Genomic DNA, 26,264 nt, shown 5'->3' with positions numbered 1-26,264 from the left:
AGGTCTGGTCCCACAGATCCCATAGAGTCCAATCTCAAAGCCTGCCCATAAACAGCTCCAGAAAATCAGGTACAATTGAATTTTAATCCATCACTTGTGGTAAGCTTCGTGGAGGCCTCCCATTTAGAAAGATACATCTGGAGGTTCATAACATCCTCTGGGTCTCTTCTATGCCTGAGCTACCCACTGTCTCCAAGATGGCTCAGGCATTCAGGCTTAGCTGGCCTTCATGTCCCCCAAACTAAGAAAAATCTAACCAAGTACTGCCTACCTTTCTGCCTTGCTACCAGTGGGATCCTCTCAGGATGAGGTTGGCAGGACCCCTGCCCATCATGGTTGGTGAAAGCTAGCGTGGATGGGCTGCTGGTTCCACTGGAGGCCACTGTTAACTTGTCCTCGACTTATGGAAGTCGTGGTGAGGCCTCTTTTGAAAAAAACATCCTTGGACCCCACTGACCCGGCCAGTTACCACCAATCTCAAACCTCCCATTTCTGGGCAAAGTGATTGAGCGGGCGGTGGTGGAGCAGCTGAAGGATTTCTCTGTCCTAGACCTGTTCCAGTCTGGCTTCCGTCCGGCCATGGCACAGAGACGGCCCTGGTCAGCCTCACAGACGATCTTCGTAGACAGCTGGATCGAGGGGGGTCGGCGCTACTGGTGTTATTGGATCTTACAGCTCTGTTCAATATGGTTGACTATGATCTGCTGACCCACCGTCTTGCCGGTGCGGGGATACGAGGGACTGCTTTGCAGCGGCTTGTCTCTATTCGCCATGGCCGGATAAACTTCCAGGCTACCGAGCAATGAAGATGGATCGGTTACATATTGGGTTGCTAGATTTTTGGCTGCTGTTATAGAAAGGTGGACACATACCAAAGCAACTGCATAAATCCTATCATTATGTGGGTAGTTTCCCATTAACAACCTAAACATACACTCTTAGTGGCTGTTCAAGACCACGGGGTTGACTGAACAGTAATAGGGAAGGAAGGATGTGTAAAAGAAATTTCTCCATCCGAAACCACACAAAACCAGACTTGCTGCACCAAGTACAGCATTCATGTCATATTACCATATGAACACAGAAGGCTGCTTTATGCTGACTCAGGCCCTCTCGCCCCAATCATATACCAAGCCAATGTTTCTCAAAGGTCTTTGCTGATGACCGCTGCTCATGATCTGTTTAACTGGAGATGTCAGGGACTGAACTTGAAACCTTTTACACACAAAGCAGATGCTCAACCACCCAAATCAAGGAAGCAGAGAGGGGAGCATCCATCAGTGTCTTTTAGTTTTTACTCCATTTTACATTTTTTTTAAAGACACCACACTGGAAAAAAAAAACCAATTTCAACCCAAAATATACAAAAAATACAATAAAAAGTAATTGGACAAGGAACCAATCACAGCAGGTAAGAACAAAACAATATTCAAAACTGGAGTTTGCATTTGTATTTTCTGAAGAGCTACCTTTAATGATTTCCCTTAAAAATCAGTTAACTTTTTTGAGGCAGAATTATCTGGAGAAGTAACAGATCAGAATGAAATAGCAAGCACACCCCAGGTCCTCTTCTATGAGCCCAGGACTCTCAACAAATGCAGCAAAATCTGGACGTCTCTTCTCCGCTTGCCAGACTCCAGATTGGCTTTAGCAGCCATGGCATAAACTATAATTTACTCTGCCATTGCTAGAAACTTTAGGATTCGGCATTTGGACTCAGCTGAGACCAATAATGACACCAGATCTATAGCTTTCCAATATTCATTGTGGGCTCAGACTTCTATTAAGGGGGGACAATAATCCCAAAACTCTTCGAGATACACACAAGGAGTTGAATGTAGCCAGCTGTAACTGAAAGCAAAAGCAATGTTGCTTTTGAAACTGCACTGCAGGTGGGGAGGGACCTGAAATCCCAGCGGGGCACGTGAGACAAGTCATGATGTTCTCTAAAGCATAATCCGGGTCTAATTTATGCATCAGAATAAGCATTCCAAAACACAAGAACAAAACACAGGAAAAGCTGTCAAAGTGCTGCTCCCCACAATTTCTTCGCTGCAGCGTAGAAGACAACTTAAGTTCGGTCAGAGTTCAGATGCATTGTGCTTCGTAGGACAATACCCACGCTCCTGCATACATTTTGCTACCAAAATGGCACTGAAGAAAATCGGCAGGTCAAGAAATGGACCAAGAGATCTTCATAAAACACTTTCTCGCCCTCAAAACCACTTTGTCCCCTTGATTCTGGAGATCAGAGCTGCTGCTGCAGAGAAGTTACTTGGGGGGAACCTACTGAACTGTTCGGGCTTTGAAGAGCTGGATCAAAAGAGCCCGGAGATATGCCAATCAGACCGTCATTTTGAGGAGTTTCGCCTTTCAAGAAGTCATCTTCCTCTTCACCTTTGCACTACACAAAGAAATGCAAAAACGTTTTATTAAAAACAACATCCCGCAACACAAAATGCAAAGTGATGGTAACTTTTTTTTTTTTAAAGGGCAATGTACATGCTCGGTTACATCCAAAAGGTACCCTGCAAAATGACAGCCATAAACCTCTAGAAAGCTGCAACGAAGAATTGCTTCAGAACCTATTCAAGTGATGCTACTGTCATCTGTATACCCTAGGCTCCAAATTAGGGGTGTGCAGGAGAGGGTTGATTCGGGTTTCCCGCTTCGGGTTTACCCGAAGCGGGGGGGAAATTCGGTAATTTACCCGAAAAGGAAACCCGAAGCGCACAGCCCTACTCCAAATATGACCCTTGGTAGCTCATAGGTGAGCATTAGGTAGGACCTTGAATTTTTCTCCAGTTTGGATTGTCCCCTGAGCTGGAGAATGCCTATTTTCAATCCCATTTAGCCGCAGGCGAGCAGGAGGAAGTCTCCTTCTCAGTCCCTCCCTGCCCACCAACCTCCTTTATGGAGGGCATTTTGAATGGTGTTTCAGCGGCAGCAAGACACTAATTGAGCTGAGAAGGGCAGACCCTAAGGTTTTGATGTCAGGACAGGCAGTCGGTAAAAGACCTGTACAATTTAGAATTCTCAGAAAAAAGAAAATTTCCTGCTCCCTAAAAGTCCTCCAGCATCACTCATAATCTGATTCAAGGCTAGGAAACTTTGTAGTAGAATCAGCAGTGGTTGAACTCTTGCTCTAGTATTTTGTAGAACAGAATGACCAATTACTTTTCTTTTGTTTACCGTACTGATCGAACTCCACTCACTTTTATTTACTAGGAAACATTAAGAGCTGCTTAATCTTTTTTGTTCCAAGTCCACTCCCTAAAAGTTCGTCACTGGGGAGGAAAACCCAGACACCTTTCAAGATGGTGAAGAGATTCTACATCAAGGAGCAGGGCTGATACGTCTTCCTTACCTCTGCGACGGAGTCAGCGGAGTCTGTGAGATCCTCTGCATTCTGCTCTTCCCAAAATTGGTATAAAGGGTTAATTATATTCTTTGATCTGCAAAACACACAACAATAGGGTGTAACAGAGAGCAAACTGGGGGAACCCCACCAATAAATTTAGTAACTAATGTGGCTATATAACACACTTCCTACCCATTTCCTAGAATTACCTTCCCTGGCTTAAAAGTTTTAATCAAAAACAGCACTTCCATGTGCTGAGATAATTCTTTTTTAAAAATCTGTACAGTATATATAAATAGTCAGTAAAAGTATTTAGGTCAGATGCATTTTGAAGCCATAGGGACAAGCACTGAGTATATTCTGAACTGTAAATGGAGACTTAAAGTAAACTATTTCCTGCACCCCATGGGGGAAAAGAGGCCTAAATCCTAGGATTCTTTTCCAGCAGTTTTTTAAAACTTGTACTCCAAGTCTGCTCTGACCTGAATAGCCCAGGCCAGCTCAATCTCAGACGTTAAACAGGGTTGGCCTTAGCTAGAAATTGGATGGGAGACCTCCAATGAAGACCAGGGTTGCAGAGGCAGGCAATGGCAAGCCACCTCTGTTAGACTCTTGCCATGAAAACCCCACCAGTAGTCATCATATGTCAAGAATGACTTGATGGTACTCTCCACCACCACCACTCCAAGTCCTGGGGGAAGTTAAATTAACCATGTGTGTGTGTGTCTACTTTTCATGTTCAATCATTCATCCGTTGCCCGCTCTCTATGCCCATCCAGTTAGTGTCACCAACATATAACATAAATCATATCCCTTTCAGTCCTGTCTACGGATGTTCACAAGAAATTGCTTTGGGAACTTCAGGAAAGATACAGAGTTTTCGAAACCAACCCAATAGGTCAATATAAGCCATTTTTAAAGAGACACCAAGATCTTCTTCAGAGCACCTGCAATGAGCTGCCGGCAATCTGAAAGACCGATAAAGGGCAGGTTCATTTCTGCCGTGTCACCAAACCTGCAGAACTTTCGCTTGCAGGAGATCTCTCTGTCTCCTTCCCCTACTACTGTGGCGGCACCAAGCCAAGGCAGCTCTTTCTCAAAGAACTTTTCGGATGTCCTGATTAACTTGATATGCAGTATATTGCAGCCACCCCCTTTTACTGCAAGGTAATGTCTTTTCTCTTTGTAATCCTTCCTCCATTAACCATGTATGTCAAGCCTTAGACAGTCTTGTTGCCCTTTTTGCCCCTGCACTGATAATTTTGTAGCCTTTCGGCTTGCAGTTTTTTTAATTCTTCAGTCCCGGCCCCCACTGCATTGCTTATTAGAGATCTTTGCTGTCTGTTTTCCTTATTTTGTAAACCAAACGAAGTTGGCCTTCAAATGAAGTGAATAAATAATTAGGCCACCTAGTATGGTGGACGGTCTGCTATAATTGGCCACTTTCTTCTGCTATGTGAATTTGGCTTGCTCTTTAGTTCCCGGCTGACTTTTTAAGCTGCCTTGAAGAGGCAGAATATAAGGGCCAGAATATAAATCCATTTCAAAACAGTAACGTTTGGGTATCCCTCTTGCAACTTTGCGTGGCATGCTTTCAGAAGGACAGAGTTCATCGCTTTCTGGAAACAGATACCTTTTGAGAATATAAGGATCAAAAGGGAAGAAGCTGTCCAGGGGATTGGTGCAGGTCTCTACAGAGTCACCCCCATTGCTGCTCCTTACAACAGGCAAAACCTGCCTCCGGTTCCTCTCAATGATGGTGTCGCAGAAAGCAATCTGGTACTTCCTGTAAGAAAGCAAGGGAGGCCAGCGTCAGTCTCTTTTTAACAAAGAGAAAACAGGCAAGAGAGGCATGGGATCAGACAATTAACCAGTGCCTAAAACAGATCTGCAGCTTCAAAGTTCTGTTCTACATGTGCATCACACTCTGGTGGAGTGGGCAATACCACTTCATTCTGCAAGTGGGGAAAGCCTTTTTGAAACGATATTCCATGTTAAAACACCTTGCAAATAAAGAGCTAGCACCTCAGGGAAAACAGACTCCCCACATTACTTGTTTCTTATTGCATTAACTTTCTATCAGCAAAGTTTCATACATTAACAAGTATAAAATGCAGTCTAAAACACAACACCCACCCCACCACACAGGCAGGCATGCTGGATGCTGCATTTCACATGTAGCCCTTATAAGAGACAAAGAGCAACAGAAACTCTGCCCAAAAGAACACTGATTATCTAGGTTCTACCTGCTTAAACCTCAGAAGAAGGCTTCCCATGCAGCTGTCTGGAATGTGCCCCCAGCCCCAATTTCCTGACCCTGAGGAATTGAAGAGTAGGAGAAAATACAGCCTCTAAGCAGTGACACTCTAGGAATTTCCTCTAGTCTCTGTAGGGCCAAGCTACAAGTGACGAATGACATTTGAATGGCAAGTGGATTGAGTGGAGGGCAAGTGAACAGGGAGAAATACACTTGCCGTTCAAGTGTTATTCGTCACTTGTAGCTTGGCCCGTAGTAAAGATAGCAGAGAGCCCAGAATGGTGTAGGAGTCAGATTGTTAGACTAGGATCTGGGAGGTCCGGGTTTGGATACCTACTACACCATGCAAGCTTGCTGTGTGACCATGGGCCAGTTATGCAGTCTCAGTGGGTACCCACTGGGGGAAAAGGTAAGGTATAAATAAAGTACAGTAAGATAAATAATAAATAACAGAGACAAGTGCAGACAGCCTTGAGCATCCCCCGGAAGTGACATCACATTATCCTCAAACTCCGCCTTCTCTAAACACCACCCTCTCCCAATCTCCTGGCATTTGCCAAGACAATATTGGCAATATTCTGAACCCTATTCAGAAGTAGAAGAAGAACCACTCCACTCATTCCACCGTAATGTTTGGATCCAATATAGACATGATTAATGTATTTACAAAAAATGCAAACACGTGATGTACAGCTTTGAGTGGTTCACCCAAACCTCCCTCTCTCTCCAGGGTTCTCTGTTCAAAGCCACCCCTTCCCCGAAACAGCTTTACCATAACAAGAGGACTGTATAAATCCACGGGAAATTCATGCAACACTGACCTGTTAACAGCAGCAAAGAAGTTCACGACGGAGGGCAGGCAGACCTTCAGGGGGTTTAACTGACACATAACGATGCGTTCAAAATTTAAGCTCTGCAGGAATGCCAAACCTTCAAAACCAAAATAAACAATTAAACAGAGTTTTTCCTTCTGAAGGGTGCACCTTTCTTACAGCACTGCTGACAGTTCGGGCTGCTCTGTGTACATTACAGGAGACGACTGCTTACTATTAAAACTGTGCACAGATCTCTAGTGCGCCAATACACAGTGCATGAGACTCTAGAAATATGTGTTTTATCCATAAGCTGGCACAGGCTAAAACTATGATTTCTACAGCAAACTATGTTAACTGGGTGGGTTAAAAATCTTCTCTGTGCAATGCGCTCTTATGGGCAGAGATGAGCTCACATGGTCACATGCCACCCGGGCGTATCACTAGATATAGCTACTCATTGCTGAGCTTTTGAAACTACACGGGATCACTTCTGGAGTTTGTAGATGCACACGACAGTTTTCATACTGCAGCCGTCACAGGATTGGGAAAAGCTTGCTTATTTGAATCACCAGGTTAATCCAAAGAAGCTCAAAATTGAAAAGTGGAATATCTATCATACACAGAGAGGCAGCAAAAGACAGAGAGAGACTCTCTCACATGCCCCCTGAAGTTCCCAGCATCACAGCCCCTCCCTCTGAATGACAAAGTACAATTACTGACAATAGGACAGGCTGCTGAACGTGCCTAACACACCAGCAGTTGCACAACTCAGTTTTCCAAGACACAGAAACTGGATTACCTTGGGAGAGAGATTTTTTTCTTCAGTGCACATAAGCTGTACATCAGATCCCAGTTCATACACACAAGCAGCCTGTTGGAATGCAACCACATGAAGAGGCCTCACCAGCAAGGGACTGAGTTTTTCTGTTGTTATTACTTAAGTGCAAACTTGAAAGGGACCAAAAAGCACAAACCCACACAAGTGTCTGTGCTGATAACACTGAAGAGTCACCGGACTTGAGGGAGCTGCTACAATGGGACACCATCCTAGGGGGAAAGAGACTCCAAAGAACTGCATTCCAAGCACCCTGCTGCTGCACGAATCGGAACCCAGATTCTCACAAGGGATATTCAGGAACTCGTGGCTACTCAAATGAGCTCTGCCAACATGTCTTGCTTTGACTCAGAGAACAATGCCACCATAAAGGTTAATGGGCATCCTTTGGCACAAGCATTCATGAACTGCAGCTTGTTTCATCAAATGCATCTTTTTTTCTTGATGGGTTCTAACAACTGTTAGTGCTGCCGCTTGAGAGGAGAGAGAAATCTGGGATTCGGGAGTGAAGCTCCTGCTGCTCCCAGGGCAGAGTTCCATTCCAGGGCAGAGTTCCATTCCAGGGCAGAGTTCCACAGATGCCTGGGACTGAGCTCTGGTCCCCAAAGAAATTCATTTGGAAGAAGCACTGCAAGCCCACAGCATGCGGCAGGACATAAAATCAAAGGACTGAACAAACAGATGCACAAAGTGGTAACATACAGCACAACTGATATGATCCATTTTTAAAACGCCACGAGACACTGGTGTTGCTTTCGCTGCAGCAGACCAGCACAGATTCCACACTGGGAATTGCCTCAAGATTGTATCGTACTCACCTTTCTTCAGGTTCCCGTCCAAAATCTGCTTGTGTCGAAATACAACCACGTAGAACACAGCCTGGCATGTGGCGTAGAAGGGCCCGTGCACAGCAATGTCACAAAACGCTTTGGACCCAGTGCCCTGGTTGTCAATGTACTTGTGAAGCCAGTTGACAAGTAACTCCAGGCAAGCTTTCACTGTACTGCAACAGCATTAAAAACAAACAAACAACTTGATGTTCATAAGGATATATGTCTAACCTAATAATTTTGAGAGAGTTATTTATTTCCAGTAGAATCTTAAAGACTAACAAGATTTCCAGGGTATAAAAGCTTTGAAGGGTCAAAGATCCCTTTGTCAGATCCAACAGGGCTACTCTCTGAAGTTATTTATTTAGCTTTTAAAAAAAAATTATATCCTGCCTTTCTACCCTTTAAGAGCCACCAAGGCAGCGGATTAATACCTGCTCTTCTCCCTAATCAGGCCTCAAAATAGCTTAAACATTGTTTTCCCTTTCTCCATTTTATCCTCTCAACAACCACCCTGTGAGGTAGATTAGGTTGAGAAAAAGATGACTGGCCCGAACTCACCCAGTATACTTCCATAGCAGAGTGGTGATTTGAACTGGGGTTTCCCAGATCCCAGCCCAGGATTGTAACCACACCACCACGCTGGTGTGGTATGCAGTTGATTTTCTGAATAGCTGTTCTGGTTTGGTTATGTAATTTGGCCTGGCGTGTGTCGAAAGTGGCACAGATTGAAACTGCGGGCTTTAAAAAAAATGCCTTTTATTCATCCATTGACAACTCACTTTCCAATATCACTAAGAACATAGTGTAGTGGTTAGCGTAATCGGCTAGGATATGAAGACCCAGGTTTAAATCCCCATTCTGCCATGGAAGCTCTCTGGGTGACCTTGGGCCAGCTCGCTTTCAACTTAACCTCCTTTATGGGCTGGTTGTTATGAAGATAAAACAGAGGAGGGAAGAACAACGTATACTGTCCGGAGCAACTTGCAGAAAGGACGGGATAAAAAAAATGTGCCAAATAAATAAAATACAAGAATAAAAGACATGCTTCCTTCGGCATACCCCATTATTCAACAGATCCGGGTCTTTGGCTGACTACTTACACAACTGGAATAAATTTCGCCCGAGCCAAAAAACTGCCAATGTAGGTCCCAGCAGCCTGCCTGATCACTGCCGCATTGTTTGGATTCTGTAGCTTCTTCCAAAGGTGTTCCACAAAGGCTTCTGCAATTCCCTAATGAGAGACGGTGTTTATGCAATACAACAACTCATCAACACACGGTGCCTTCTGGCACGATACTTTCACGGCCAAGAGGTCACTGTAGTTACCATCATGCAAACATCCAACTGTGCACTGGGAGAAATGTCCCTGAAGACCCACCAATACTGAGCGGACAGTGGTTATGCTTTGCTAAGATATGCAACAAACAAGAGAATATCACAATATCAAGATAACAAAGAAAAAAAAATGAAACCTTACTAAATATAATATTCAAAGAGATATAAGTTAAGCCAATTTAATGAACTATCACAAATGAATCCCTTTTAAATCATGTATCACACTCAGACTGCATACTTCTGATAATAATAGCAGAATAAGGGTTTTTTTTACATCACTCTTATCTACCTCTTGAAAAGTCTTTAAGTCCTTGTGCTAATTGTATAACCAACATTCGAACATAATTATTGCACTAAGACGCCAATTTCAATTGTACTATGCCTGGCTATTAAGTTACAATAAAGTGCTCATACTGGATTATCCTTATGTTGTAAACATACTTCTACACAATTACATAAATATTGCACAAGTCCATATAAATCAAAAACTCCAGCAGGGATGAATTCGAATGAATTATTGATGGCATAGCACTTCATTCGTCCTTATTGGAATTTTTGATTTAATTTTTGATTTAATTTAATTTTTGATTTTGATTTATTTATTTTTTTGACTTGTGCAATATTTATATAATTGTGTAGAAATATGTTTACAACATATGGATAATCCAGCACGAGCACTTTATTGTAACTTATTTCTCTCTCTTTAAATATTATATTTAGTAAGGTTTCACGATTTTTTTCTTTGTTATCTTGATAAGATATGCAGTCATAAACAAGTCCTTCATTAAAACAGAAGGGAAGTTGGTGACGTTTTGGGAAGGAAGTGGAAAAATCACATTGTACCAAATTTGGAATGTAACATTTATCTTATATTTATTTATTTACGTTATTTATCATTGTGACCTGTCTCATTGGGACTCAAGGCAGATTAAACAGACTATTGATACAATCAACAGGATAATATGTCCAATAAACACTGCAATAGAATTTGGATTGTAGAAATCTGGAGTCTACCAGAAATCTAAAACCGAAACAAGGCAAGGCTTTGGTCAATAATAAAGCAGTTTGTCAACTGAGATCTCACACCACTTCAGAGTTAAGACTTCCTTAACTGTGGTCTGGCATGATGTTTGAATAAAACATCAGTCTTTATTCCAAGCAAAAATCACAACGGTGGTCTGTCAAACAGTCAGAGAAGGGGTGGAAGAACCAGATACGTCTCCTTAGCCACCTACTAAAGGGAACAAACAAAAAGGGAAGCTTAAAATCTAACTATACGCACCAGTTTGAAGCTAGAGATGTAGAACATTATGAACTGGACGTGACATGAGCCATGGGTAGGTAAAATGAGCTTATCAAAGACTGCCACCAGATCTCGATACAAGTCCTTTGTCCTCCCAATATCAAACTTGCCTAAGAACAAAAAATTGTTACCATGGTGTTGTGCTGCACCGTTAAAAGAATTGATTGCTTATTGATTTCCTAATTGGTTTTGCTACTGAATGCAAGAATGGATACTGTAACAGCTGAAAAACACATCTTCTTATCCATCAACCATCTTTCAACGGCAGGACATGCTTCTAGGAACATGACAATGCCCTAAATTTTGCTGCCATTAAGAATATTCAATTATTTCCATCCTTCTTTTATTCCTTCAGTTATTTCCTTTTTAATCCAATGGAGATTCAAGGCTGTTTACGACATTCTCCCCTTCTCCATTTCATCAGCACAACAACTCCATCACGTAGGTTAGGATGAGAGCATATGGCTGGCCCAAGGTCACCCAGCAAAGTTCCATGGCACGGTGGGGTTTCGAACCTGGGTCTCTCAGATCCTAGTCCTGCATGCTAACCACTACACCAAAAGAACGAGCGAATCAAGAGTTACAGAACCGGAAACAAAGTAACCACGCCGTGACCAACTAACGAAACAAAGCAATGTACCAACATTCTCTAGAAGCATTTCCTATTGCCTTCTACACCGGCGTCTCACCGTAGCTTCTCCCCACATTCGTTCTGGACTTCCTACAAGTTGAACCCATGCTCTTCAGGGATAGCCAGCGGGGGAAACCCCTACAGAATACTTCTCCATAGATCCTTCTTTTCTACTTGCTGAGGTTAGGTGAGCAGCGACAGCTGACAAGGCTTTCTCTGTAGTGTTCCCCTCCCCATCTTTAGAACTCTCCTCTACTCTCAGATCTGTAAATACTTTTTTCACTATTTTTTAGGCACCAGTCCAGTCCATACTCTTTTCCTGAACTTTCAACAAGAGTTTCTAGATCTTGCAAATGGGACTGGTTTTCATCTTCTATTAAGATTTTCATTATTTTAGTGACGTGTTTTACCACTACATGGTGATTTCGATGTGTCTGAAAACTACTTGGAGGGTTTTTAAAAATGGAAATCTGGCATACAAATTTTACAAATAAAATAACGCTCAGGTTGACAACGAGGAGTCAGCAGGGTGGCAGACAGAAAATTTTAGCAGAATGAGAAACAAATGCATTACCATTTATGTGGCAGATGTCTTTAATATAGGAAAATAAGACAATCATCAGTATGTCCAGGCGTTCTGCAATTGGGTGAGCCATCAGGTCATTCTTCTCTCTGCTTTCCTCATCTTCATCCTGTTAAAATAGAATATTAGGGGGAAAGAATTCAAACATGAAGGTTTACAGAGGAGGGCAAGAAAGCCTGCTTCTGAGGTCCAAGTCAGAACCTCGGCTCTATTGAAAGGTGAAGGTCTACTAGGGGTGTATGTTTCAGGTTTCCAATTCAGATAAAATACCCAAATTGGACTCGATTTGTAAAGATTCATGATTCCCGAGTCGGGGCTAGCATGCTGGGTTGCTTCAGTAAGCTTCGGGGCCGAGTTTAAAGGGCCCTTTCCCTGCCTCTTGCAAGCAGCAGGTCCCTTTAAACTATCAGCTGGCAAGCGAGGGGAAATCCCCCCGCATGCCAGCTGAAGTTTAAAGGGCCCCTTTCCTGCTGCTTGGAAGCGGCAGGGCCCTTTAAACACCCCAAACCCTGCAACCCACAGTCCCAGCCCCCCACTTACCTTGGCTCTGCTGCTGCAGTGGTGGAGGCAGCGGCATGGCAGTGGTGGCTCCAGCCTTTCCTGCCACCATGTGGGGCCTCATGCTGCCGGATCCGGCCTTCTCAGCCACCCTGCAGGCCACTGCGGGCCCAGAGGAGGTGGTGCAGTGGTTCCAGCCCTCCCTGCTGCCCTGTGGGGCTGCACAGCAGAGAAGGAGACGGAGAAGGTCCTTCCTGCCCCTCAAATGGCCACCGTGGCTGCCATTTCAGCAGCAGGAAGGGCCGGAGGAGGCAGCTCCGACCTTCCCTGCTGCCCTGCAGTGCCGCTGCAGGCCCGGAGGAGGCGGTGCGGTGGTAGAGGTGCCTGCTTCGGCCCTCCCCACCACCCTTTGGGGCTGTGCAGCAATGGAGGAGGCAGAGAAGACCCTTTCTGCCCCTCAAATGGCCACTACGGCGACCATTTGAGGGGCAGGAAGGGCTGGAGGAGCCAGCTCTGCACTTCCCCGCTGCCCAGCTGGGCGCTGCGGCAGTGGAGGAGGCAGTGCGGGCCCCGTAGGAGCTGGCTCTGTGCATCCCACCACTCAGCTGGTCACTGCACCGGCGGAAGAGGCAGCGTGGGTCCTGCAGGAGCTGGCTCTGCTCTTCCCCACTGCCCAGCTGGCCATTGCACCGGACGAGAAGGAGGCGCGGGCCCTGCGCAGGAGCTGGCTCTGTGCTTCCTGGCGCCCAGCTGGCCACTGCAGCGGCGGAGGTATGGGCCCCGCAGGAGCCAGCTCTGCACTTTCCTGCCGCCCAGCTGATCGGCCTCCCCTCTCCCTGCCTGCCAGGTAAGTGGGGGGGTTGCCCCCCCCTCACTTAAGTATGCTCCGAATCTTTACGGAGCATACCAATGTGAGCGAAATACCAGAATCCCGAAGCAGCTTGCCGCTTCGGGATTCTAGCAGTTCCAGATTCCCCCCCCCCACTTCGGGTAAAACAAATCGGGAAACCCAATTTTTTTGGCGGTGCACACCCCTATCAACTACCAGTTAGCCAATTCTTGCCCAGCTTCAACAGCAGGTTATACCCAATAAAAAAGTTTTACTGAACTCAGGGGGGTCTAATGGCCTGAGTTGCAGAGATGCTTGAACGTTGTATTTATCTAGTCCAGTTTTTTCATCCCCTCCTTCCACCAAACCAATGACCTCAAGTTTCATCCGTGTGACATAAAACCACATGACTCACTCTGGTGTTCCTGCTAAAACCATCCATTGCCAAATTCACATAAATATAAACTTCCTTCTGATGTTCATAATTAACACTGCCAAGCAAGCTTACCATGTCAAAGAGTCCTTTCTCGGAGGCTTCATCACTTTCAGCTTCTTCAGCAGCTTCAATATCTTTTCTCGGGGCACTCACCTGTTGCAAACAGTAGGGATATGGAGTATTTCTAAAGATGGATGGACCTCAGTACAAACCTAATTCTGGTGTGGGTTAAACATGTCACACAAATGGAAGCTTCAACGCAGGAATGCTGTAAGTTAATTGCAAATCATGGGCTGATTCCGCACACGTTGGATAATGCACTTGCAATGCACTTTATCAATCGTTTGAGGTGGATTTTTTGTTCTGCACACGAAAAAATCCGTTCCAAATGATCTATAAAGAGGATTGGAAGTGCATTATCCAATGTGTGCGTAAATGTCCACTTTTTAACATTAATATATTTCTATTCATATGTCAACCCTCTCTTCAAGGCAGGGTTGTCTCCCATCCCGATACCGACCAAACCCAGTTGTGCTTAGCTTCAACACGGTTACTGTATCAGGACCATTCAGATTCCGTTCAGACTAGATTAGAACAGTTTGCATCAATTTTCCTAGTGTAAGAGAAGTGGGCCACAAGGAGATTAGAGGTTTAGAGAATGCTGAGGGTTAAATCATAATCACCCCCAATAAAAACATCTGCATGACGAGCAAATGATTTCATAAGTATGAGTCTACCTTTGTGCTCCCCTTTCCTCTTGGCTCAGCTTCACTGCTTACAAATTTTCACACTGGGCATTTGAACAAGACAATCGTCTCACAATAGGAAACAATGAAAAACATTTGACTGAAAATGTACATTTTGCAAACAAGGGTCTGGAAATGAACTTTTTAGCTTGTCTTTAAACAGTCTGCCTTTTAGAGCGAAAGCTGGTGTGGTGTAGTGAACAGGATGTTCGACTTGGACCTGAGAGATCCAGTTTGATTCTCTGCTTTGCCACAGAAGCTTGCTTGCTTGTTTATTCATTCATTTCTTGATTGTCCACCTTTCTCACTGAGACTGAAGGCTGATTATATAGTATAAATCAATACGAACATTGGGTGGGACATTCAATTATACAATAGGGTAGGACAGCAGAAATGTGCAAAGAAGCAGAAATCCAGTACAGAGCTGTATCAAAGGCTGAAGATAGATCCAGGAGGATCTACAAAGAAGCATGGCCTTGGTCTACATGCACACAGAGCCTGGCAACAAAGCAGTCTTTTCCAAAGCAACAACTTACCAGACTCTATACTTACATCAATCTTTAACAACCTTTCAGTCACCAGTTCCAAAATGTCATGCCTCAGCGCTGGGATGTAGCCACTGATTCGCAGCACGTTGTGTACATAGCATTGCTGTAACACAAATAGTAATTTAAGGAAGAGTTGTTTTCTGGAAAGGGTGGGGGGGACCTCTCATGCTTGCAAAACTATCCAAGACCTAAGTACCAACATTGGCAGCTTCTTTAATCTCGATTCCAGAGGCAGGCTACAGATTCGCATATATGCATATTAATAACATTAATAATAACATTCGATTTATATACCGCCCTTCAGGCGGTATTTTTGCAACAGGGGCCAGCAACTTCTTCATTCACGTCTCCCACAACACCAGAGCTGCAGGACAAACTGGTACAGGCTTCCAGAGTTCCACCGACCTTTCCAGTGAAGTAACAAAACTGCCATCACGCAGGACTAGAGAGCTCTGAGTTGGAAGAGCTGCCGGTAGGCAAGTTCTCGAGAGCACTGATATGGCGTGGACCCAAAGGGAGATTGTGTCTAGGCTACACAATGCAAACCAGCGGCACCCGGAGGAGATGTAGGGGAGCACCGACTCTAGAAATGTTTAAGAGACGTTGCAAAGCCACATGAATCGCCACAACAGGGTGTAGGCGGCAGGTATTTATATAGGAAGGAGGATGGTTATTTGGAGTGGTTTTATTCTGTGTGTTTAAAACGGCTTTATAAACCACCTTGAGCTCCAAGAAAAGGCAGGATATTTTAACAGCAAACAAAGAAGTAAAAAGGAGGCAAAACTCTCTTACCAGAGTTCTTTCTGATTTATTAACGAAGGGGAACTTTTCTGTTAGCACTGGCATAAGAAATTGGGGTGTCCTGCAATACAGAGAGAGGGAGATGGAAAGGGTGGGGAGAGGGAGAGACAGAGTTTTAGAATCAGTGTGAATGCTGAACAAAATTCAAACAGCCCTTCTAACCACGGCTTGCAAAAAAGCCCATTTTTAGAATATTAGCGCATGGGAGATGGGTGGCTGTGGCTATTACATACAGAGCCAGCAAGATGGAATGGTTCGAGTGTGACAGCTAAACTACACGAGATACCGAACACGTGTCGGGTTCCCGCAAGTTTACCTGGGAAGTGTATTCAGGTGAGCAGCAGCAGCAGCAGGGCCAGAAGGAAAGAGTCAGTGAGGGGAACCCAAAGAGAGCCAAGCCCAAAGCTGACAGGCAGCTAGCCACTGCTACCGCAGTCGCCAGACTCAACCATCCCTTCTCATAGAGGTCCGAACTCGGAAGCTCAAGTCTCCTTCCCCTCTCTGTGAGAAGGGATGGTTGAATCTAGCAACTGCGGTGGCAGCGGCTAGCCGTCTGTCAGCTTTGGGCTCAGCTCTCTTTGGGCTCCCCTCGCTGACTCTTTCCCTCCCGTCCTTCTGGTCCTGCTGCTGCTGGCCGAACTACACTTCCCAGGTAAACTTGCGGGAACCTGACACATCAGGTGTCTCGTGTAGTTTAGCTCTCAAGGCTAGGATGGGGGGACCCAGGTTGGACTCCCCACTGTGCCATGGAAGCTTACTGGGTAACCCAGGGCTAGCCACACAGACACACGCAGCCTAATTTACCTTAAAGGATCGATGTGAGGATAAAGTGGAGGAAAGGAGAACAACATAAGCCATTTTGGATCGTGGAGAAATGAAGTAAACGAGTAATATACGTACGAAAAATCATTACATTTTGTCTCTCTCTTTTCGATACTGATTGCTTGACTTCACTACTCTCTTAATGATGCGAACAAAATGCTATCCACTGACTGGGCCTTGCAATAACCGCTGAGATTTTTTGAAAACCAGAAACCAGCCTGCACAGATGCTAGTGTTTCTGACAAAGGAAACCGTCTGTGGGGTTCGAGAGGACTTGACTACAGAGGGATGCCAGCGGCCAAGACTCAAAAAAGATTAAAATCATTGCACATAGTTTATCCAGGGAGGCCAAAACCAGACCATGGCACTCTCCGTGCACAAACATCACACAAATGGGTTGGGAGAAGAACAGCATCTTAGGCTGCCACTGCGGCCGCCTCAAGGTGATGATGGAGGAAGTCCAAGCGGGCTACGCCTTGCCTCCTGCACAAGTCTGCTTCTAAGCCCCTTTCTTCATTACACTGGGCAGGACTGGGAAGGTGAATGGGCAGGAGGACGGAGGAGAGCAAACTGGTCAGGCGGGTGAATGGGGGGGGGGCGGAAGCGGAAGGAGAGAAGACCAGAAGTGCAGGGAAAAGGAGCAAAAATAGGTGGGAGAGAGAAGATGTTTGCGAGAAAAGAAGAACACATAGAAGACAGAAAAACCTGATGGGTGGAGAGAACACCAGGTAGGAGAGAATGAAACCAAGAAAGAAAGGGGGAAACGCTGCAGGGGGGGTGCGATTCACAAGACTCCATCAGCTTGTAAAAGGCTCCAAAGAAATTTACAGAAAAACATTCTAAGGAAAGGTAGAGAGAAGACGGATCATACTGATTTTAAAGCAGGGTGGATTTGATTTAAATCAAACTGATTTAAATCACGATTTAAATCACTAGTCATTAAGGCTTGATTTAAATCATAGTTTTCTACATAAAGACTAATTCTTGCTGGTATAACTTTAATATGCAAGTAGATGCCTGCCTTACCGATAGGTAAAGGAACTTCATTAAAGTATTCCCAAACTGGGTCTCTTTTACGGCCTGCTGCCATTACAGGTTTCTTCCTCCAAGGAAAGAATGTGATAAACCTCAGGTCATACGCACAAAAGATCCAAAGACTTGTGCAGTATTGTGCTCAAAAAGTTTCACTTTCATTTTGTACTGCTTGCCCCTCCCTCCTCACACTTAGTTTCTTCTTGTGCAGATCTATTCCACTCCAAACAATCAGAAAAATATTGTTTCTATTCACTGAACTTCTTGAAACTTAGCACTGGAGGGGTTGATTCTGTCTTCATAGGTTTGTAGAACAATAGGATTAAGGTCTTTTTCTCAACTCTGTTCATGTTATAACATTTTTGCTGTGAAGAAGAGGCATGTGATCTCTGCTGAGCTGACACAAATTCAGTTTTGAGAACTGCAAAACCAAGCATCTGTGATAATATCTTGTAGGCAGAGAAACTGCCCAATAATCTTACAAAAACCTCTGGAAGAGCATGACATTGTGAATGGATTAATGGAATTTATTTACCAAAAAAATTAAACATATACAGCCTTATTCTACATAATTAAAAACTAATCTTTATTTCATGATGGAATAACCTTTGGATGGTAATATATTTTCCTCAAAAAGCATTTTATTTAAAAAAATCCGATTTAAATTTTAAAAAATCCGATTTTTTTATTTTTTAAAAAAAAACATTGATTTTTATCCACCCTGTTTTAAAGCCTTCTTCCTATTCACTCTCCTGGATATGCTGGTAAGAAAACTCCACGCACTGAACAGACATTGAAATGGTGGAGGGAGCACTTCCAGCATTCCTTAAGCAACTTAAGTGGCGGGGCAAAGAGACGGCCCATCCGTTATGCAGCATATAACCCATGTTAAGTAATCCTGCCTAAGCTCTTAAATACACAGCAAGGGGTTCTTTACTTATTTCCTATGGATTGAAACATCCTAGAGCAGGAATACCGATGAGGTAACCCAGGGCTTTTTTTCAGCAGGAATGTGGGGGAACGGAGTTCCGGAACCTCTTGAAAATGGTCACATGGCTGGTGGCCCCGCCCCCTGATCTCCAGACAGAGGGGAGTTGAGGTTGCCGGCAATCTCAACTCCCCTCTGCCTGGAGATCAGGGGGCGGGGCCACAAGCCATGTGACCATTTTCTCTGAGGGCAACCCACTGAGTTCCACCACCTCTTTTCCCAGAAAAAAAGCCCTGAGGTAACCTACAGAAAAGTCACTTGGGAATATCTGACTGTGTTTATTATCTTTTGAAATGCAAGATGTTTGACCATTTTAAAGAGCTCGGCTTCTTGAAGCCTTTGTAAAAAGCCTTGTGGCTCTAAAAGCTTTATAATTAATTCCAATTTACTGGCAGGAGACAAGGACACGCATTAGCTTAGGTGACAAGCGAAATAAGATTGTCGGGACTTACAAAGGGACGTATCTGGCAACTGTTTGCAACGCTCTGTGGCACGTGTTAAAGGATCTGGTAACATCTACAAGAATTGAAAAAAACAATCAAAATCCTCATAGCAAGCGACGCACGGCAAACCAGGCACATTTCACAGGTGCGTTTCTTCCATTTCTCAAGACAGGCAGCTTTGCTCGTTCTTCTGGTCTTTAATATTTCCATCTAACGTACTTGAGTTGCAGGCCTCCAGTCAGATAGAAACAAGGTGCAAATTACTGTAATAAGAGTTTACTATCATTCGTGGGGCCGTGGCTCAGTGATAGAGCATCCGCTTTGCCTTGGAGACGGTCCCAGGTCTGAGCACATTCTGTGTTTCATCAAAAAGGCTCCCCAATTACTGAGCAGATCTTTACCCGCAACAAGATGTCCTCAGAAAGCCCAAGAAATACGAACACCAGTAAGCATAGTTTTAGGTGGGTAGCCGTGTTGGTCTGCAGCCGAACAGCAGGACGTGAGTCCAGTGGCACCTGAGAGACCAACGAGATTTTCAGAGTATGAGATTTCGAGAGTCAGAGCTCCCTTCCTCAGATACCAGACATCTGAAGAAGAGAGTTCTGACTCTGGAAAGCTTTTGTTAGTCTCGAAGGTGCCACTGGACTCATACCCTACAAATAAGCATGTACAAATTGTATTACATACTGGTCCATCTATTTCAGCATCATCTGTGATGGACAGTGGTTCTCCAAGATCACAGGAAGGATCATTCCGATCACTTGCTACCTGGGAATCTTGAACTGGAGATGTCAGGGAGTGAACCTGGGATCTGCTGCCTGCAAACCCCCCACCCAATAGTTTTTAGGACAAAATCCAAATGGTACTTGAGTTGACAGCAAACCTCCCAGATTTTTTTTCTCACACTACAGATGCTAATTTTCCGTACATACCCCCGCTCTAGCAAGCTAATTACAACATGTATTATGGCTATCTTCCTGACACTAATTTGGAATACCCCCACCTTCTCCCTGGATTACAAAGATCCCTTCCTTTTTCCGCTCCTTGTATCTGACGAAGGGAGCTTTGATTCCTGAAAGCTCATACCCTGTATATCTAGGTTGTCTCTAAGGCGCTACTGGACCCAAACCAAACCTCCCACAGATTTTAAAGAGAGGTACATTTCACACATGTTCCTCAGTCCTAAATACATTCATACACCATTTTTTGCAGTTTTCACCATGCTAGTTTCAAAGTACATTATGCTTACCGCACAAAACTGTCTGGCAACAGAGTTGAGCACTAAATACAAACAACATCACCACTCACTTTCGTCGTCGTCGTCTGAATCTGAAATTTCCACATCACCCTCTTGAACGGTGATTCGAGCTGGTAGGAAACAGGACCCCTTTTTAAATACACCACTTAAAAGGAGAGTCACCTTGTCAAGCTAGGTTTCAGATAACGACGCTACCTAAAACTTCTGTTGCCAACTCCCACAGCACTACCAGTGGTGCTGCATTCCAGGTGACAGACAATGGCATTTTCCCGATATGAGACACCTCTGGCAACCTTTTAAGGAAATGTTCTCAAAGTTGTAATAAAAACAATTTAATTTTATCATGGGTGGGCAGTAGAGGCAGTTCACTTCATACTCCAGAACCACTAAATGCATTGGGGTTTGGAATCCAGTTTTAAGATGGGTTCTGTATATATTTTTCTACACGAGAAGGAAAACTTGTTGCTACAAAAGCTCCCTACAGTCAGGGCCACCAGGGGAAGAGGGGGCAGCAGGCAGGCCCCACCACTCCCTTCATGAAGAGCGCTCTCACTGCTTTTTACCATTTACTTTTTTATGCTTTGTGTCAAGCAATGGGAACCTGAAGAAGATTTGGGGTTGCTGGGATTTTTGTCACACCCACCACCCCTGCTTCAAATAACACATTCTCATGCTGTCCAAGAAACATCTGGAAATTCTTTTAAGAACATGGAACAATTTTTGCAGCTGTTCAGACATCAGCCAGCATGTTCTTGGCATGTGCTGAGTGGTATTAGGGGACAGCGTTACCCAAAAGGGCCTGAATCCTTTTAGCAGTAGCTGGCTGCTGGCTTTTAACATCTTTAGTATATATTCCAGTTATCTTTATAAGAAGTGCACGTCTTCATTTCACAGCCTATTCCACCCTTCTTCTACAGATCTTACAGTAGCTTACATGGATAGGATAGGACTTATCCTGTGAAGTAGGTTAGACCAAAAGAGAATGATCACCTATGATCAGACAGAGAGTTTCACAACCCATCACTATCCATCCATCCAGTACTGCTCATACAGCTATTGCCTTAGGCAGAAATTAAAATGGGAAGAACCTTACTTGATAAGGTTCTTCATTATGCAATAAATGTATCACACAGAAAATGGTTTTGAAAAGAGTCCAGTAGCACCTTTAAGACTAACCAACTTTACTGTAGCATAAGCTTTCGAGAATCTGATGAAGAGAACTGTGATTCTCGAAAGCTTACGCTGCAGTAAAGTTGGTTAGTCTTAAAGGTGCTACTGGACTCTTTTCGATTTTGCTACCACAGACTAACAGGGCTAACTCCTCTGGATCTAAGAAAATGGTTTGTAACACAGTTCAAATCACTATATCTAATAGTGAAATGGCAAATCCTCTGTGATGAAAGCAGCAAAACCAAGCGACTCAGAGAGAAGTTAAGGGTCTATACATACTTGAGGTACTACCCAGGTATGTAAAAAAAGATGACGTTGTAAACTTCCCTTGTGTGCTGACAAGTTGCAGCCGATGTACGGTGACCCTGTAGGGGGTTTCAAGGCAAGGGATGTTCAGAAGTGGTTTGTCATTGCCTGCTTCTGCACAGCAGCCCTGGCCTTCCTTGGTAGTCTCTCATCCAAAATACTGACCAAAGCCAGCCCTGCTCTGACAAGATCAGGTTAGATCGGGTTAGACTGAACCATCCAGGCCAAGTCACACACAAACTAGCCTAAAGGGGCAAAAATGGTCAAATGAGCCCTGAATACATTCCCAGAGACAGAGAATGCTGAGTACAGCTGAGTTATAATAATATAATAATAACATTCGATTTATATACTGCCCTTCAGGACAATGCCCACTCAGAGCGGTTTACAAAATATGTTACTATTATCCCCACAACAACACACTCTGTGAGGTGGGTGGGGCTGAGAGAGCTCGGAGAGAGCTGTGACTGACCCAAGGTCACCCAGCTGGCTTCAAGCAGAGGAGTAGGGAATCAAACCCGGCTCTCCAGATTAGAGTGCCACGCTCATAACCACTACACCAAACTGGCTCTCAGTTAAGGGGAACAAAGTCCCTGAGAGCTTATAAAATCCTGGGGGTGGGGATGAAACAGAATTTCCAAATTCTTTCCTCCCCAATAATTACTGACAGGTTCCAGCTTAAATTGGTTTAACAACCAAAGGATAAGCAATGTAAAAATAAACTCTGTAACTGTCAATAAAAAAAAGCACCCATCAGATTCAAGAAGTTGCCTACACACGTATTCCAACAATAATAACAGTGGGAGGAAAAACTCACAGGGAACGAAGTGTGAGACGATCATAGCGAGGCACGGCCGAAGATAGATGGTCTGCGCTGACACCAAGTTGCTCAAGAAAGCCAAGTATTCTTCCTCCACAACTTTGCTTCTTTGGAGCCATGGTACTTTCTGCGTTGTTGTATAGACAAGCAGTCAGAACATGCAATAGAAGGGGCCAGCAAGAATATCGTCCGCAATCAGTACATTCTTACCAGTAAGATGCTGACTAGCTGCTCAAACTCCTTTGTCAGCAGCGCAACAGAAGACCGGAACTCATGCAGCCAATTAATAATCTGGTCATCCTGAAAATAAAAAAAAATATATTTTTTTCCTTTAACAATGGAACATGATTAAAACTCCAAAACATTATTACTGAAGGCATTTTTTAAAAATAAGCAATAGTCATTCTGTAAGACTACTTATGTGTAGTATTGTCCTCAGACAAATTTATATGCATTTTTAAACAAATTATCTGTCAGGGTGGTGGGGGGAAAGGAGCTTACTGATTATCACCAACCGCCACCACAATCCAAATACAATAAAATAAGCACATCACATCCAAATTTGTACAATTATACTACATCTGCTACAAGACCTCCCTTACACATTTTTTAAAAATTATAGCAAAGCAATTTTAAATGTTTTTAAACACACTACTAAGTAGGTATCAAAAACATACAACATCCCATGAGACATTATGCACACTCAAAACTTCTAGCTCTCAGTGCAACAAAGAATCACATGCAAGGAGAGTTCATATTTACTTTACGACTCGTCTGTTGTGAGAGCCAGTGTGGCATAGCAGTTAGTGTGCCAGGCTAGGTTCTGGCACAGCCAGGTTCACTCTGGCCCCCACTTTGTCATGGAAGCTTGCTGGGTGACCTTGGGCCAGTCACAGACTGTCATCCTAACCTAACCTAAGGTATGGTACGAATAAAATATCACCAAATGACTGTAGAATGCTGTCAAGAAACATGCTCCCAGGTTGGTTATTTATAAAGGGCAACTGAGTAACATGCTCTACCTCCTCAGACCCACAAACACAAAGCCTGAGATAAAATGTGTGTTACTGAATTTTCCTTCCAAAAAGGATGAAAAAAAATGTCCTTAAAGGAGTATCGGTAATAACATCTCTACAATCAATACTGAATGCAACAGACACCAGAAAGAAAATTTCTCTTTCAAACAGCCGTTTTGCTCTACCAAGAAAAAAGAAAGTAATCCCTAGAAATGCAATTCATAACCATGAAGTCTACCTTTAGCAGAGTCCGCCAAATTGTGTTGAGAAGTAACCTAGAGGTTGTTGGAGCATTTTTTTTAAAGCCATACAGAAAACTCAAAATGGACACTCCATACATTTTATTCTCTTGAGACTTAAATTGCAAGGATATGGAGATACTTTGGTGGAAAATCCCTTACTTTTATGTCTGGATCTGACAGCTGATGCTTCAACAAATCGAAATCAGTTGTCTCTCCCTAAGAGAGGAAAACAAGAGCGTTAAGGAGAATTCTGGCAATCTTGTCTTAATGAACTTTTAACACTGTCACTGCTGATCAGGCCTAAAAAGGCAGCTCAGGCATCCTTACCTCTCAAACAGGATAGAAATTTTAGAAAACTGTCTGAAATCCTAGATAAAATTCTCTTGCAGCATATGTAACTTTGACAATGTAGCAAGCAAAATCTGTTTTTAGATTCAATGACCTCAATTCTTCTTTGGCTCTGAACAGCACAAACACATTTGCAGACACCAAGAAGAAAAGAAAATACCGTAGAGGTTGATCTCTTGAGAACGAACTTCCTAAATTTAAACCCTAACACTTTTGTCTCTGAGTTTTCTGCGTTCATACTCCATTCTTTTTTCAAGGTGCACAGGGCAGATATACAAGAATGGGGTGATTGCATGATGTCCACATATCTGAAGAAGTGAGATGACTCAAAATCACACGTGGAAATAAATATTGTTATTCTTTAAGGTGCCATCAGACTCCTGTTTTATTTTGCTATGACGGACTAACATGGTTACCCCTTTGCAATCCTCATGTATATAACAGAGACAATGATGCACAGACACGTTACCTTTTCATATTTTAACAGAATATCTGTCAATGTCCCACCAAATCGAACTGTTTTCCTCGGGGGCGACCTCAGAAATTCATCTGCGGCCAACATGTCAGAAATTCTAAAATGGCAAAACAAAACGTTACAAAATAAAAACAACATTTTAGGACATTTTTTGGTTTTGCTGGCTTGTACATGAAAATAAAACGCAACCACTCTTTGGCCGCCAAATCCTTGTTGCCACCAAATCCTTCTTGTTGGGAAGAATTACGTAATTGGGATTAGGTGGCATGAGTGAGAAAGGATTTTTCCAACAGCTTTTAACTTTGATCCTTCTGCCTCCAGAGCATGGACGCCGTCACTGAGCCATGGCTCTTTCCCCTATGGTAATTTATGGACACGTCTTACACCAACTGTCCTTCTATAATCTCCCTGGATTGGTCCTTTAGCAGAGAAAAATCTTCCCATTCCCTGCTAGTTGAGATTCTTTGTTTAACTGGCTATCGAGCCTGGCAGCCTGCAAACCAAGCGTTCACCTACAGAACTATGCCTGCTGCGCTTTCCCTTATGAGAGCAAACAATGAAGCTGCCCTAGAGCAGGTCCAACCACTGGTCTGTGTAGCTCAGGGCTGCCTACTCTGACTGGCAGAGCCTCTCTAGCTGCCAAAGATCTTCCACCTGAGATCCTTTCACTGGAGATACCTCGACTGAACCCGAGATGTTCTGCAGGCTAAGCAGATGCTCCACTGCTGAGCTGAACCCTCCCCACATAGCATGCCTCCGACTGAGTCGGTCTGCCCAGCCCAGCCATGCCTACTGGAGCCTGGCAGGGGCTCTTTGGGAGGGGTCTTCAACAGCAGCAGCTACTGGAGATCTTTCACTGGAGATGCTGCCTATGGGTCTTTCCACACCACCCCTACATGAACGCGGGGAGCTGCCTTACATTGAATCAGACCATAGGTCCATCCAGGTCAGTATCGCCTGCTCTGACTGGCAGCGGCTCTCCGCGTCTTCCACGTGGTCTGGGCCCTTTGCCTTGGAGGTGCTACGGACTGAAGCCGGGACCTTCTGCCTGCCAAGGAGATGCTCCGCCGCCGTCCCCGATCTGATGCCCGGGACGGAGCCCGGGTCGTTCTGCGCGCGCAGCTGGCGCTCTGCCGCCCAGCTCAGCCCAAGTCCCCTGCGGAATGAAGCCCTCGGGCCCCCCAGAGCAGCACTGCCGGGGCCGAGCCCTTCTGCAGCGCTGCCCGCTGCTGCGCCCTTTCCCCGGGAGACGCGTCCAAAGCGGATCCCCGCCGGCGACGGCCCCGCGCCCGCTCTCCCTCCCGCCCACCCACCCACCTCCGCTCTGCCTCCGCCTCCCGCTTTAGGGTCTCCGTCCTGGCCGCGGCCTGCCCCGCCGCGCTCCCTGCTGCGCTTCTCCCGGGACCGTCCACGCTTCCTCCGCCTCCATGCTCCGCAGGCCAGGCCCTCCCGCCGGCTCTTCCTCTGACGCAGCGACCCGGAAGGGGAACGGCGCGGCCGCTTCTCGACGCCACGCGTGCCCGGCCAGGGGGC

The 26,264-nt window shown here is 44.6% G+C and overlaps 1 protein-coding gene across 2 annotated transcripts; it reads right to left on the bottom strand.

Moving 5' to 3' along the window:
* Positions 1–1,281: 1,281 nt before the first annotated feature.
* On the bottom strand, positions 1,282–26,174 carry RRN3 (RRN3 homolog, RNA polymerase I transcription factor). 2 transcript variants are annotated; one of them, XM_054994824.1, is made up of 18 exons: positions 26,049–26,174; positions 24,726–24,828; positions 24,068–24,124; positions 22,861–22,950; positions 22,648–22,777; positions 20,405–20,464; positions 19,106–19,169; positions 15,803–15,872; positions 15,015–15,113; positions 13,789–13,869; positions 11,945–12,062; positions 10,719–10,849; positions 9,202–9,332; positions 8,087–8,271; positions 6,440–6,548; positions 4,995–5,147; positions 3,368–3,455; positions 1,282–2,404 (listed from the first exon to the last, which is right to left on the bottom strand). In XM_054994824.1, the coding sequence occupies exons 2-18, from the start codon at positions 24,816–24,818 to the stop codon at positions 2,249–2,251; spliced, it is 1,815 nt and encodes a 604-aa protein (XP_054850799.1). In that variant the 5' UTR covers positions 24,819–24,828; positions 26,049–26,174; the 3' UTR covers positions 1,282–2,248. The 2 variants fall into 2 exon arrangements, with proteins under 2 accessions (XP_054850799.1, XP_054850798.1); XM_054994823.1 differs by lacking the exon at positions 26,049–26,174 and adding an exon at positions 25,651–25,850.
* Between the last annotated feature and the right edge of the window lie 90 nt (positions 26,175–26,264).

The sequence above is a fragment of the Eublepharis macularius genome, chromosome 12 (genome assembly GCF_028583425.1).
Source record: "Eublepharis macularius isolate TG4126 chromosome 12, MPM_Emac_v1.0, whole genome shotgun sequence".
NCBI classification, from domain to species: domain Eukaryota; kingdom Metazoa; phylum Chordata; class Lepidosauria; order Squamata; family Eublepharidae; genus Eublepharis; species Eublepharis macularius.
This window is presented reverse-complemented; position numbering and strand designations above follow the sequence as displayed.